Source organism: Pagrus pagrus, assembly GCF_965226575.1.
Source record: "Pagrus pagrus genome assembly, chromosome: 12".
NCBI lineage: Eukaryota > Metazoa > Chordata > Actinopteri > Spariformes > Sparidae > Pagrus > Pagrus pagrus.
In genome coordinates, this window is record NC_140196.1 from 2,961,510 (window position 1) to 2,977,502 (window position 15,993).

General features: G+C 42.5%; 1 protein-coding gene across 5 annotated transcripts in view; it reads right to left on the reverse strand.

Annotated features, from left to right (window-relative positions):
* Window positions 1–267: 267 nt before the first annotated feature.
* Window positions 268–15,993, reverse strand: part of LOC311266434 (solute carrier organic anion transporter family member 5A1-like) — a 39,619-nt gene continuing 23,893 nt past the window's right edge. For all 5 annotated transcript variants that reach the window (XM_084368791.1, XM_084368790.1, XM_084368793.1 and 2 more), the window contains 5 exons: window positions 12,434–12,632; window positions 9,697–9,856; window positions 9,021–9,265; window positions 8,366–8,430; window positions 268–7,726 (listed from right to left, as the gene is read on the reverse strand). In XM_084368791.1, coding sequence (XP_084224917.1) covers window positions 7,206–7,726; window positions 8,366–8,430; window positions 9,021–9,265; window positions 9,697–9,856; window positions 12,434–12,632 — 1,190 coding nt within the window. In that variant the 3' untranslated portion in view covers window positions 268–7,205. The remainder of the gene's footprint in view (window positions 7,727–8,365; window positions 8,431–9,020; window positions 9,266–9,696; window positions 9,857–12,433; window positions 12,633–15,993) is intronic.

Sequence of the window (15,993 nt, forward strand, 5' to 3'; positions counted from 1 at the left end):
TTCTCCTGAAATTATAGAAGAGAAATTATAGAAAAGAAAAATAATTGTCTTGATTTTTATTTTACTCACTTTCAAACATGATTTTTTATTCTCCTGAAAAAATTATTCTGGCAAAACTTTTTTCAACCAACACGTGAAAAGAAAAAAAAATCTCCTGAAAATCTTTTCTCGTGTTTTTGCTAGAAAAAAAACGTAAGGAACTTAAAATGGATCCATAAGAAAAAGTCTTTCCGTAGTTTCATGAAGGAGAAGCATTAAACTCACAACCACCTTTTCTGTAATACTGTTTTATTATTTTTTCACATTGTCATTGACAGAAGTCAAGTATCCAAGGCAGCTGTAAACAGTGTGTCCACAAATCTACATGTTGCCTCTCATCAGTGTGGCCTTTCAGTCAAAAACACTGTTCTTTCCAAATAAATACAATACTGATTTTCTTTTTAAAAAACAAAATAAAACAAAAAAAAAAAAAAGAAGAAGAAGAAAGTAAACTCATAATTTTCTAACCTACATCTGCCTGAAGGAGCTCGTACAGATCCAGATTCAGTCTTCGTCCGTCGTCACAGTCTGGAAACGATGCGACGTTACAACATGAAACGACGACATGGAGCTGAACGACTCCTCGTTTCTGTCCCGAGGAGGCGAAAGGAGCAGAGGAGGATAAAAACAAAGTGACGCGGTAAAGTCCTGGAGCTGGTGTCCACACAGGTCAACGGCTTCAGATTAGATCAACAGCATGAGGATGAAACACTGAGACCGCCTGCACGACTCATTTCAAACAAGACGTCTTCTCTTGGATTCATTCGTGGCTAAAACACATGAAAACTCAGAGTCGTGCGAGTTTCAGGATATTTTGGGTCTTTAAAGCCGATAAAAAACAAATAATTTCCAAAATACTGCCTTTTTTATTTTAAATTGCAAGAATTCAGAATCTCTTTGACCTAAACTACTTGCTTTAGCAGCACTTTAATTTGACACAATATTTTAATTAAGATAAAATAAAATTGATCCTAACCCTAATTTTTTTAGTCTCGTCACAGTTTGAGACTTAAATAATCAACAATCTACACAAATATCTCATAACTACATTTTGATTAAGACGAATCTCTCATATTTTTTTCTCAGTTTACAAAAACAAACAGTACAGTTACAATAAGACGTCCCGTCTTCATGGTGAACCTGTTAATCAATTAGATTACTTAAGTTACATTTTACAGGTCTGCAGATTGGATGGTTAGTAGGTGGTGACATGAAAGTCCTTTGAAATCAGCCCAAAAGTACGACAATAATCCAAACACTATTTGATAATAGTATTCTGCTATTTTCCAATAAAGCAGTTAATAAGAAGCTGCTAGTTTCTTTAACGTCCAGTTAACTTCCATCTGGTTTCTGCTTCTGCTGATCGTGACATTTTAATTTCCCACTAGTTTCTGTCGAACTTCTGCAGGTCAGTAAACTGAAGTATATTTATATGTTTTAACCATTTACATTTTCCCCAGTTTCTGCAGTTCAGTCCAACTGTGAAACACTTTTCTTTAATATCAAGTTCGCCATCGTAAAATGCTCATCGGAGACAAAAACGACTTCAGAGTCAACAATCACGTGAGGGATGTTCAGGGAAAATGTTCATGTTGGACGTAATTAATGTGATAATTTGGAGGTGATTTAAGAGGAATTTCAAATATGTTACTTAGTAATCACCGTCTACTTACCATGCAAAATCTGGATCTGTAAAATGTGTCACCGAAACATTTAAAAAAGATTAAAATATGTATTTGTGAGGTGTATTCTTTTATTTTTTAAATGTAAGATTTGCATCGTCAGTATGAACCTCTGGGCTCCGAGCTGTGAGAAACACACAGAAAGTACTGAGAGATGGACAATTTTACTAATTTTTTAAAAAGTTTGCCGCCATAAAATGCTGAAATTATAGAAATTGTTGAAACTAATTGGAAATTAAAAATGTCAGGATCAGCAGAAGTTCAGCAGAAAACAGTTGTAAGTTTCCTTTAAAGAAATGACCATTCATTCATCATTGAACCAATGATTCATTAAAAACAGACGATCATCATTAGATAAAATAAACTATTGAGGTAACTTTTGGGTTATTCTTTAAGAAATTACAAATATGCTGCTTGGTAATTACCACACACTTCCCATGAAAACATCTGGACTTAAAAGTCAAGCTGAAGGTTGCATCTTCAGTACGAACCAATGGGCTTTGAGCTGCGACGCACCGACAGGAAGTCAGAAAGCAGTGAGAGGGAAAGTTTAACAGCGGCTCTTGCGATCGAAGATCTAAGATTTGTTTCGAGGACGGCGGACTCAACATTTCATCCTCTGGACAGCAGCTGAACAGGAGCGTCACGGAAACAAACTGAAACAGCAGATAAAAAAGTGAAATGTCGGCACGGAGAGACAGAAGGTGGGTGGATGAGTCACCTCAGTGCTTCACTAACACCACACAGATCCACACTGGAGCTCGCTGTGATTTCATTGTCGTTTTCTTTACGTGAAGATGGAACGATTGTGTGTTTCTACTCTACTCTACTGTCTCTACTGTGTCGAGTACTGAAACCATGCGTCGACTTTTCTCCTGGTTTGTTTTCTTGTTGGCAGCTGAACTGTTGGATGACCACCGGACTACGTTCCTCCTTTTTCTGTTAAAGGAAATCCTCCGTGTCCCTCAGACAGCGAACGTTAGGTTATTTGTCTTCTTCCTCCGTTTTTTCTTAAAGTTAGTCTAGATATCACAAACAAACATCTCTGCATCAAACATGAGCTCTAATCTACATCTGCAGAACATTCAACACCGCCCGACAACGCTCTAGATTAGAAACGCGTCTGAACGTCAGCTCCGGCTCGCGTCTCTCATATTTAAATGTTTTTTACATTTGAGACTCTTGAACTGTTTTTCTTTTTGAATAACCTGGCAGGTCCTCTGATAATAAAGACATTTCTGAAATATAACAGGACAAATGCAGCTCGTACTTGCACACAAAAGTCAAACAAAACAACATTAAACTAGTTTAGATGAAGGATTTTTAAATTAAATCACTCCTCCATCTTATACAGGACGCCCTCCTTAATTCTGTTGCCAGTTTATTCCCACTCAAGAACAAAAAAAGCTTGAAAACAAAACAGTTTTACAAAGAATTTGTACGAACCCTGTTCAACCTTCTTGTTATAAGGAGTTGTGGTTCGGCACTCAAAGTATTCAAAGACAGATCAGATAATTTGCTAACAGAGCTGAGCTGAGCAGATGAGTCTGTTATCGATCAGTCGAGTGACAGAAAATGTATCTGCAACTATTTTTGTAAAACAAAAAATGTGAAACTTTACCAACGTCAGTTTGAAGAACGGCTGTTTTTCTTCGTGTGACAGAAAATCAGAAATGTTTAAGAAAATTACTTGCAGATTAACCACTGATGAAAACAATCTTTAGCTGCAGCCTCATTAATAAATGCATTTAGTTTAAATGTAATGTTGGTGTATTTTGTTCAATTAAAGACCAACACATTTATATTCCTGAAATTAAAGTACTGAAAACATTTTTGCTGACGTATTGATACCAATAACTCTGTTACTGTAGCGGCACTAGTATTACTTCTGACTGAAAAGCAGTACATAAACATTTATTAATGTATTTATCAACAAACTATAACTGCTCTAACGCGTCAAGCGTCGCCTAGTTTTTATTTAAAAAAGTTGAGCTCTGCTTGATTAAATCGTCTTTTAAGAATATCATGAAACATCACCGGCTCCAGACATTTTTAAAGACATTAACTGGCTTTTTTCTCTATTTTCTGACATCTAATTTAACGACGATGAAAATAAAATGGACAATTCAAAAGTCTCAAATGTAAAAATCCTGATTGCAGGAGACACCAGCTGCATGTAAACCAGCTAATTAACATTTTCCCTGTTAATACACTGACACACGTCCGTCCTCCGTCTCTTGATGTCTCTTGATGTCGGTGGGCCGTCCTGTCTGTGCATGCTGTTCCTTATCTGCCCAGCAGGAGTCCTCAGAGGACAACACATGGCTACTGCATCTTCTCTGCGTATATACATGTAACACTGAACCTCCACCGGCGGCGCCACAGTCCCAGACAGCACACGGCGTCTTCACACAGCAGAAATGTAAAAAATATGATCCCAGCATCGGTGATTCACGCCGCTGTAACACTTCCTGTCTTCACCAAGGAGGCTGTTCTTAAGGAAATGAGAGGATTACTGGGAAATAATGCTGCTTTAGGTTTGAGAAATGCATCCTGTGTTACTCTCAGCTCAGAAATGCCGCGGACTGATCCTTTAAAATGTCACATGAACTTTGGAGAGTGATCAAAAAGTTTCACTCTCTGAAGACAGAGGAGGCAAATAAGCACCTGACGAACCTGATTATGAGTCGCTGATCGTCCAACAGTGAAGTCGAACCATTAATGAACACTTGACGTTTGTTTTGAGTATCAAAAACCCAACGTAAAAATTAAAGCAGATTTATTTTTGTTTAATTAAAGTCAAAATCAGGTCGCTCAAAGAAATGAAGACGGAAAAAGTCAAATTTGAACATTCAAGATTCACAGATTTCAAATTAAGTGCTATAAATCTGCTCGTATTTCAGTTTTAAGTGTTCAGCAGCGGTTCAGTTTCACAAAGAGGTGTTCAGTTGCTTTTTATATCATGACAGCATTTCTTGGCTGAATCTCAAACTATTTCACCATCTAGTAAGATTTTAATGTTGTCGCACTGGAAAACAAAAAGCAGAATCTCTCCCAGCTTTCTTCAAAACGCCAGACTGCCTTTTTAAAATAGAGGATTTTGGTCGCGATGGCTGTTACGCTGCGATAAAAGTCACCTCATCGAGTCCTTTTTGTTTGTTATTGAGCCCTAAAGATCTTAAAATAAGAGTCGTGAGATCGTTTCAACAAATCAACAAGTCTCAAGTCATTTTTTGTCAAACAGAAACACTTTTGACGACCTTGAAGTCGGCAGCAGACGAAACAATCTCACCTCACTGTCCATTTGGCACTGCAGCTGTTCTCAGAGGAGGGAAGAAACCAAGTACAAATACTTCATCACTGTACTTCAGTAGATGTTTCAGGTATCTGTACTTCACTTGAGTATTTCTTTTGACTTCTCTTCTCTACATCTGAACACAAATATCTGAACTTTCTCCTCCTCACATTTTCAAAACAGGCTCGTTAGTTTAGTTTGATGCATTTGAGCCTCAGATGAGATTGTTTTTTATATTTTTCTTGTTATTGGAGCTCAATATCAGGACAAAAACAACACGATAAGACGGAGACTGTTTTGCTTGTTGAAATGACTGCAGCGAACATTATTCTGCACATTAATGACCTCGACTGGACCTAAACTAGCGACTGATCTGAGCTAAAACGATTAGTCACCTCAGAAACGTAATCAACGCCAATTATCAAGGAAAAAAAAAAAAACATTCAACAGTTCCAGCTTCCTCAACGTGATCGTTTGCTGCTTTTCTCAGTTATTTCATCACTAAACACTCGGATTTCTTATTTCTGACTGCGATTCATTGATTGGCGGAGGATGATCAGGTGATTTAAAGATGAAGAAAACAATCATTAGCTGCAGCTCCACAGTGAACAGTAGCCTTGTTTCTGACATTACCAGTGATTCTGTTTCATTTCTAAACTTTTCACGACCTGGAAACTGTCGGCTCTCCTCACGTTAACTTCTTGACTGATCTGGCATGAGAAAGAAACCTTTCTCTTTCGGGCATGAAGGCCATTAACCCATAAATCATTGGTACCGTTAACCAACGTGATGCAGGGCTGTAACTCTCTTCACACAAAATTCACCAGCAGCTTTTTATTTCCAGAGCTGACGGAGGCTAGACAACTACACTAGGACTTCTACGTTGATGGTCGTACACGTTCAGCGCGAACGTCGGCGTTGCCGTCGATAACTGATCGGCTGTATCTCTCACTGAGCGGTCAGGACGCAGTCTGTCGAGGACGCCGGAGCGTTTCCAAGCATAGTTTTTTCTTTTCCGTCTTCTTTCCGAGCGTGTGGAGGAAACCCGGTGCCTCGTTCGGCCGGGAATGTGGTCAGGAGGGGGGGAGAAAAAAATGCCAATCCTGTTCTTTTCAGGTTAAGCCACTTATCAGGGTGCCAGTCAGGAGGGATGTATGGATGCATTGTATGGAAGCTGGCAAAAGCCACACAATCCGACTTCCAGCGGTAATACTACGTGTCATTGTGTCAGGGGAGCGACAGGAATGCATTCTGTGCGTGCCAAGCTGCTTAGCCCAGTGACCTGTTGTCCAGTTGGGTTCTTTTCAAGTGTTTTAACGCCCAAAAAAACGACCAAAAAGAACATAAAAATGGACACTAAACATTGTTTTTTCACATAGCACCATGCCATCGGTTTCCAGTTCTGAACACTTGACTGAAGTGCATCACATTTCCATAGGGTTGTTTTTTGTTTTTTTTTTCTTTTTTTCGTTTTCCGTGTGAGCGCTGATATGCAGTGTCCGGAAAAAACAAACAAAAACATCATTCAAGTGATGGTGAAGAAATAAGAAATAAAAAACACACACAAATGAAGAAGAAGAAGAAGAAGAAGAAGCACACAGGTGTGAGGTGGAGGGGGAGCTGAGGTATCTGGTCAGGTGACTCTTCTTCCTACAGGGTGACCACAGTCTGTCTGAGGGACGTCCAGTGTGTCTGTGTGTCTGTGTGTTTGCTGTACATGTGAGGACCGTGGTGACAGAAGGCACATATTGCCGAGGTGAGGGGGGGGGGGCAGGTGGGGTTTATGAGCGATGAACTCTCCTCCGTCCACGCCGAGCCTTTGTCCGGCCGCTGGATCACAAAGAAAACACCCGGCGGCTTTCAGCGTTTTTCACCAACCACGCAGATTTTTTTGTCTCCAGGCTGGTTGGTCCACAAACGAGTCCAAGTCCAAGTCCAGTCGGACAGACCTGGAGGTTCTGAGTGACTCGGGACACCCAGCTGGTGTTTTTTTTTTTGACCCAAACTTAAAAAGCCACTTCATGTGTTTTAGCCGCCAACAAGAGTTATGAGGATGAGAGCAGGACCTCCGCGTGATGACCGGTGCCTTTGACAGCAGCTAAAATCCAGCGGACTGGATTTCAGAATAAAAGAAACGTCAGTGGGTGAGACCTGCCTCATCGCCTACCCCCCCCCTCCCTTTCTGAAACTCAGACTCGGACCGAAACGTGTTCCAGTGAACGGGCCAGTGTGGGAGCAGGCGTCGCTGCAGGCGACGGCGTGGCGGGAGGGGGAGGAGTATTTGCTTTAAGCTCATTGCCGGGGCAACTCTGGGTGCTGACTCCACGGTTGAGGGCTCCAGCGCGCGGCGGAGCGTTAGCGGGCAGAGTGTTGGGGTCGGTTCGGGGGATGTTGACGGGGCAGGAGCGGGTGCGGGCGTGGCCTTTGTGGCCGCCAGGGTGGCAGACGAGGCTGCCCACGGTGTCGACGGGCGACAGGTGGCGCTTGAGCCAGCGCTCCACCCGCTCCTCCTTGTACTTGATGGAGTACCAGGTGAGGAAGATGAAGAGGAAGCCGAAGAACTTGAGGCTGGCGGCGAGGCCGAAGTAGACGAAGCGCAGGGAGGTGACGTCATACTCCCAGCAGGAGCCGTGGACGCCGCAGTCCTGCTGCCACAACATGCAGGTGGTGTCGATGACGGCGCCGAAGTAAATGGGTGTCGGGATGTAGGCTGAGTGCAGAAGAGAAACCAGAGAAAGAAACCAGGGAAGATAAAGTAAAAAAGGGAGAGATGAGAGTAAAAAGAAAACATGGACAGAGAGAAAAGAGGAAACTTGTGAGAATTTGACAAAACTAAGAAAAACATCAATCTAAATCCTGTGAATTTAACTCCTCTCGTTATTGAGAAACATGAGATAAAAACAGTCAAAATTACAGCAGATGATGATAAAATCATTGGCTCCTACACTTCCCATAATGCAAAGCGTCTGCTTGGTTAATGCTCACATCCTTCAAACTGTTTCCTGACTGATTCACACCGACAGGAGCTTTCTGAACGTCCAGATGATCAAATCTAATTGAGCTCCTTCCTCCTTCCTCCGGAGAACAGAGACGTTGAGGCATTAAACAAACAGCATCTTACTTCCTAACGCTACGTCAGCTCGTAGCTCAGCAGTTACTGAGTGTGCAGCGTATTTACAATCAATGCATTCAGCTGACGCTCTCATCCTGCGCTCGGCTGCTCGGGTCTCCTCAGATAACCCTGATTTCATTTGGACTCGCCAAACTTGACAAATGCGATAATATTGTTGAATTAAATCTACTGTGAACATAAAAATATAAATTAAAGGGACGGTTTTTTTTTACTCACCGAGAGTCCTGAGGAGAACAAACTGCATTCCCAGAGCGAACGGCCTCTCCTGCTCCGCTACAGACCTGCAACACACCAGGTAAAATGTAAAATCAAGTGATAATTGTGTGTAAGATCAGTCCAGCAGCTTCGTTCGCCTGTTCACCTTCATCACAGCTGGTTTTCGTTATCATTTGCCACGCAAATACTGCGTTTTCACGTCATTTATAAGCACATGGTGCATTCAGGTGCACCTCGTAAACTCAGAAATCTTGAAACAAATCATGTTGGAAGTTCAACAGATCAGTAAAAATAAAATCTGCTTATTAAAATGTCCCAAAAAGTGAAGCAGTAAAATGTAAAGCGGTCGATGAATAAGAAATAACTGGGCTGATGAGTCACTGAAGTTATAAAATGTTTCATTTTGCCGCTAAAGACCAATTTTATTTGAAGATACAAGAGGAAAGACAGATTTTTATGTTGCTTTAAAGCTTTAAAACTTTTAAGGCCTGTTTGGAAGATTAAAGTTTTTTTTAAGGACATCCTGCTGAAAGAAGAAATCACAATCATCTCCTGGATTGTTTAACGATTATCACTCATGTTTCTTAGTCGACTGTGTCCGTATCGGCTCGTAATGTCACACTAACCATACCAGTTATATTTTGTATATCCCTACCTGAGGGTGACGATGATGGCGGAGGGCTGGGCGCAGGCAGTGATGAGCGTGACGATGAAGAGGAAGATGAGGAAGGGGATGAGCGTGCTGCAGGTGCGGTCGCACTTCCCTGACACGGCGTAGCCGTTCTCGTTCAGGTAGGTCTTGACGATGACGAGCTGCAGCTGGTTGCTGCCCTGACCGCTGGATGACGGCGTGATGACCTGCCGGCTCTGGACGCAGGCGCAGTCGGAGTAGTTTCGAATCTGGAGGGAAGTCAAGAGTTTTAGGCATCTTTTGATCAAAATCATCATCAAGAAGACTCTCTCACAGGCTGCACTTTAGATTGTAACACTTTAAATCAACAACTTCGTTAAACTCTTCAGGACTTGAAATCTGAGTTTTTCTAAATGTGTTTAAAAAGCAGCAGCCGCAATCACAAGCTTTATCACAGGAAGGGAAGGTGATTCTGGAGAGAGATGAGTCTCTTTCCCAGGTCGTCAAATATCATTTTGGGTCAGAATTTCGGGCTCAATATTGATCCAAAGTGTTGGTATTTGACGTCCTGAGACTCAACAATCACCATTCTCCTTCTCCAGACTCGTCTTCCCTACATTTACAATCTTACAGAATCTCGTGTCTGAAATCATGAATGTAAAACTGTATTTTCTCGTCCGGCTCGTCCAGCGTCTCTTACCCCGGTGCTATCGTTGGCCACGCTGCTGCAGCCGGCCAGGCAGGGGTTAAAGTACGTGATGCCATCTGAGCCGCAGACCGGAGCGTACTCGTGGATTTTACAGCCGCAGTTCACGTTACAGCCTCCGGTCAGGTTCCTCTGGGTCATGGTGAGAGTCGGTCTGGAAGATAAAATTCAAAGCAGCTCTTAACATTTGCATTTTATGACTCATTTTATGTCTACGCCTTATTTCTTTGTTGAGAGTTAACTGGAGTTATTTTCTGCACAATCGATGTTACTCAATCTCTCCTGAGCCCCGGAGAAAGTGGACATTTTGACGCGTTGTTAGCGCTTGATGATGAAGTCTTTACGGCAATCAGTTGTTGTTTAGATCACTTTAAATGCACTGACCAGGCAACCAGCAGAGCATGGCTCAATATTAATGAGCTGGATAGCAAAGAAAATGTCTCATATTGATTAAGCAAAAGGTCTTATTTGTTACTGCAAAAGAAGCCAAAACCTGGCAAGAAATAAGGAAGGAGGGAGGGAAAATGAAAGATGGATAGTAAAAAGGGATAAGGCAGAATAAAGGAGGGCTGGAATAAGAAAGTAAAGTGATGGATGAAGACAGAAAGAAAAGGGACGATGATGAGGAGAGACAGATGTCAAAAGCAAAGAGGAAGTGAGCTACAAGGATGAGAGATTAGAGGGTAAAAAAAAACAGAGAAGATGATGGAGAAGAAAGAGAGAGAGAGACGATCGATAGACGAGAGAGGAGATAAAAGAACAAAGGTAATGAGACAAAGATAAAACCGACAGGAAAAGAAGAACAGAGTTAAAAACGATAACATAAAGAGCATTAAAGAAAACAGAACGACAAATGAAGAGAGGAGGGCAGAGAGGACGGACTGACAGACGGACGGAGGGAAATAAAAACAACCAGAGGAAGAAACACAAGAGAGGAAAAAGAGAGGGCGGTCAGCCAAAGATCCTCTCCTCCAAGCTGTCCTTGGACGATTTCCATCGTTGCCATGTAATCGCTCACAGGGACACTCCGTCCAAAAGAAAACGCCTCCATCTACTGGCTCGCTATCTGTTATCCTGATCCGAACACTCGCTTCCTCCCCGACGTCGACCACAGATGGGGCGATAAAAACTACCACTGACTCCGTCACACCGGGAAATGATTGAATACGACAAAGGCCAAACTGCAGTCGGCAAACGGCTGCCTCTGATATGAGCGAAAGCATCCAGAGACTCTGTTTACTCCTGCAATCACCACGAGACCTCCGGAGAGGACAGACCCCAGCGGAGGAGTTTAAGACAGACATAATAAATATGTGCCAAAAATAAACAAACCGTCGAAAAGATTAAAAAATCACAGATGGGATTCGTTTGTGAAAATCTGATATTAGCCATGACGACACCTGTCTGCTGTCAGAGATGAACCAGCAGACGTGATCATGATAATGTTTGAGCACAATGAATATAATATTCTAGTTTATTATTCATCTGCCTTGTTTAAATGTTCATTTAAGAACTGTGTTCAAATATTATTGAAGTAAAATATCCAGATTATTTCATGTTAAAGGATGAGGACTGTTTTTTTTGTCTTCCTCTCAATGATTTCCAACTTCTCTGTGTAGTTCACGGATTTCGGACAGATTTATATTTAACCGGCGATTCATCTTAAAGATTAATCTGGTGCTTATTCTCTTGATTAACTGATTTGTCGTATAGAAATTCCTCACAGTCGAAGGTGACATCTTCAAAATGCTTGTTTTGTTTGAGCAAAACAAGCAAAAATATTCAGTTAACTACCATTTATAACCGCTGAACTTCCCTCAGTTCTAGCTCTAACCAGCTTATTGAATATCCAGGTAATGTATTTCCCTTTTGCTGAAATAAAGCCACTTTATTTGTTGATTTATAAGATAAGTGAATGATTCACTAGTTCTCACATCATGATTACATATCAGAACCCAGAAACCGAACCGAGTTGACGAGGACGTAAAAAACAACGAAGATAGAAATTCAGCTTGTTACAAAGTTCAGTGTCTCAAATCTGTCCAGAGTGAACCCTCTTCACAATTATATCCATAAATGATCTCTGATGAAGAAAATAAACCCAACAGCTGTTTCCTCAGGCACCAGTCAGCTGATCGTCTTCATCCTCCCAGGACAAGTGTCTCGAAGTGCAGCTGCAGGCTAACGCTAAGCTAGCTGTGATGTCACCTCTCTCTCTTTTGATTTCCATCAGTGTTTTGACTTGGATACGAAATCGTGACATCCATATTCAATATCAGAACCAGAAAACGCAGCCCTGTTCAGGCAGATGTTGCTTTTGTTTTGCGGTTTAAGAGAGAACATCCATCAGGTAACGACAAAGGAGTGTTGAACTGGATCAACATTACAGCTGACAGAGACGGACGACACAGGAGGAAGAGAGACGGACTATTTACGTGTTGAGATGACGTTACAGTCGTGTCTTTCTCCACCTGGCCTCTCTCTCTCTTTCAGCCTCAGTGTTTTTCTCTGTGGGTGTTTTCTTTATCTCTTCCTTCGCAGTCTGTTTATCTTTACTGCTCTCTGTCTTCATCTCTCTACCTTCCTTCCCTCCTTTAACTGTGGAAACCACTCCACGCAGTGTTCAATTCAGATTCACATCAGCCTCGAACGCTGCAGTGACGCAGCTCGTCATCGTCAGCAGCGTTGCGTGACAACAACCCACCGCTTCCCAGAAGTCCTCCCTCCTTACCCGGTGGTGTAGGGGATGTTGATTCCTCCCAGGTTGATGCTCTCGCAGCCCACGATGAACAGCGTGGAGAAGCAGAGCAGGGAGACTCCGCTGCAGATCATCGCCAGCTTGGCCGACTCTCGAGCTCCCAGCTTCAGCTTCTTGATGATGTAGCCGCCCAGGACGATGCCCACGCCGGCGCTGGGCACGATAATCACACCTGAGGGAGTGGAGGAGAAAGACACATATCAGAAAGTCAGAGAGCTCACACACTGTTTTCATTCAAAGCATCTTACAGAGAGTCTAGCAAGCTAATCTTAAAGGAACAGTTCTCAGTTCAGCTTAAAAAGGAAAGAAAACAACAACAGAAAAACATAAAATGTTCACAGCTCGTCTGGAAGCCATGAGATCACAAACTGATTTGAAACAACGCTATTTACACCCTGAACAAGGGTTTCGAGCTCGTGCACCCACTCCACACGGGACGCCAGAAAATGTTCCCTCGCTTGACCGCACAGTTTTAGTGTTGAGGCAGCGGTTATCAGGATACAACCTCTAATGAAACCTGCTGTACACGACCTGCTCAGCACCAAAGAGCAGACACTCGAAGTGAAGTGAAGTGACTGACTGGGAGAGAAAGTAGAACATCCTGCAGATAAAGAGCCTGACACGTTTCACTGGAGTAGGTTGAGACCGTAAACTGTAAAACTGTTGTCTTTGCAGTCTTCACTATCTCTTCAAAGACGAGACAAATCCTAAAGAAAATGCAGCAATCCCAACAACAGCCTCCTCCAGCAGCCTTGCATTACCATGACAGCACATATTTTTAGTGTGGGTGGCCCCGAAGGGAGTGGAGCCTCTAACCCAGGCAGAGTTAGTGTCTTCTCAGTAGGTGTTAGATAATGTTTGTCCTCTCCTGTGCAGCTTTATGTCCTGTGTTTATGCCTATTATCGCTCCAGGAGAACAGAGCAAGAGCTAATTCTGGTCCATGACGTTTTTAAAACGCTTGATATCGGATTAAATGTTGAAGGTAAATGTTCAAGTGTACGCAAAAAGTGGTGGATTGGTGCAGTGCAGTGCAGTTTTGAAAACATCTGTCGTTTGGTTTCAGACATTTACAACTTTTGAAAGGACGTTATTTTCCGTAAACAAAGGTTCAAAACTGATTAGCTTCTGCTTGAGATTTCTCTTGGAGGTCGTTTTTTGGAGGTCGCAGACAAAAAGCCCCAGATCAGCGTTCACTCCCGTGTGCGATGACGTATGCGATGCTCGTCCGACGTCTGCCGGATATCTAGCAGGCTAATATCTGTTTGTCGCTGATGGTTCAGGGATCCAGGACCGAGCTACAGCTAATGAGAGCAGACACTCGTCTCTTTCCTCCCTCGCTCCTCTGCTGTCATCTGCAGAAGCTCTCTGATGTAATCATGTGTACAGAGCGAGCACAGTCAGACTCAACAATCAACTGTCTTTGTGGTGCGTTCAGGAACAGCTGGGACAAATCCTACTGACTCTACCTTTAACTTTAACAGTCTTTGAATTATATTAACATGACGTGAGCGTCAGTTAGCTTTGACCAATAATGTCCTTCAGAGGGAGACTTTTCACTGTGATACTCTGAGTACATTTCAGAGCCTGTAATCTATTACTTTTACTTGAGCCACCTTTGATTAGTTGTTTGGTTCATAAAATGTCAGATAAATGGTGAAAGATGTCAATCAGTGATTCCTAAAGCCCAAGCTGACGTCCTCAAACGTCTTGTTTTGTCCACAACCGAAAGATATTCAGCTTACTGTCATAGATGAGGAAAGAAACCAGAAACTTCTCAGTCTTAACAGCTGTGGATGCCAAACTGCGGTCCTGTGACCTTCACATGTCCTCGAGCAGGTTCCCAAGAAATATTTTGATTCAGCCACTAGACGTTGGCATAATGTGAACATATATAAGAGTGGCAGTTTTAATCACAGGCCTCACAGCCCACTCCACCTACAGCTGAGACAGTTATGCAACTCTTCCAAGATGGAATTTCTTTGGACTAAAATCGCACCATTCAGACTTCAGACTGTGACTCAAAGCTTTCCAAAACATTAGAAATGCTGATTTTTGTAGGTAACATTTGTTTGTTCAGTGTTTAAACACTCAAACCTTCGATAACTGATCCTTCTGTGTGGAAAGTTCAGATGACTCACGCTACCTGAAAGTGTGACTGAACGATGAGCTGCACTTTAACGTCAGCAAACGTTTTAATTTCTCCAAAAGGTGAGAGTCTTATTTTGTGATCAAACTGCATTAAGCAAATAATAACTATATAACATGTTGTTAGAGAAGGCATCGATTTCTTTAAAAGGAAGCTACATCACTCTTTCGTAGTTTGGTCAGTTGAAACTAGATAATCGTGCGTCATTACAGTGAAATAATAAAGACTCTGACTATCTGCAAACACGTCAATCAAACCTATAGACAGAAGCAAAGGTGCCACATAAACCTCTCTGTGTGGAAATACTTCTGCTATCAGCCGCTACAGAAAACCAGAACAGTCCTCATCAGTCCAAAAGGCCTTCAATCCTCTCAGCTTCTCGTTATCAGCCACAGCAGCGAGACGCCTCTGAGTGCCTCTCTATCTTTAAAGATACACTCCTGAAAGACACAGGACTTCTTTGACACGATGCCATACTCCTCTACGGTTCGTCATTTAACCTCTCTGCGTCCACAAAGAAGTGACCTTTTCTTTAATAAGACTCAAAGCCGGAGTCTGGAGGCTCCTCTGGTGTCTCGTCCCTGAAAAACAGCCAGCTCTTCCCACAGATTTCACACAAGGTGTTATGATGTTGATGGAAAAACGCATGATGTAAAGATTAATAATCGTCTTTGTCTGCAGTTTGAGCCCTTTTTACAGACACCTCTTTATTAATGGAGGTCTACGGTTGCAAACCGGGATATCCACATCACAGTCAGCTCTGTTGATACAATCATGTGTGGCGCCAGAAGACAGACGGTGTTGTAATCGGAGGCCAAGTGGTCTATCCTCGATACGACGGCTACTCCAGGACATGTCAGCTGCTGAAGTCTCCAGTGGACTCCATCAGAACAGGCTGCACGATACTGAGATGTCGATGCTGAAACGATTTACCTTGCAGCCATAGTCGAATAGCTTCCGAGTCCACTTTGCAAAACTGACAACGTATTATTCACACCCACTTCACGCAACTAAGTGGGGCGGCTGTGACTCAAGAGGTAGAGCGGTCGTCCACCAATCGCAGGGTTGGTGGTTCTGTCCCCTGCAGTCTACGTCTACGTCTACGTCTGAGTCTTGTGCAAGATACTGAAACCCAAATTGCTCTTACATTGTGTGTGAGTAAGTATCAACCGGTTACCGCTCCTGATGAGCAGGTGGCGCCTTTGCCACTGATGCATGAATGTACATTAGCATGTTGTAAAGCTCACAATTAGCATTTAATATGTCAAATTCAGCTTGCTACATACAGTTTGCATGTTGTGTGCGAGCAGTATTAGCTTAAATGCCTGTTTATGCATGTATCAGAGTGTGTGTGTTTCTAAATGCGTGTGTGTGTGTGTGTGTGTA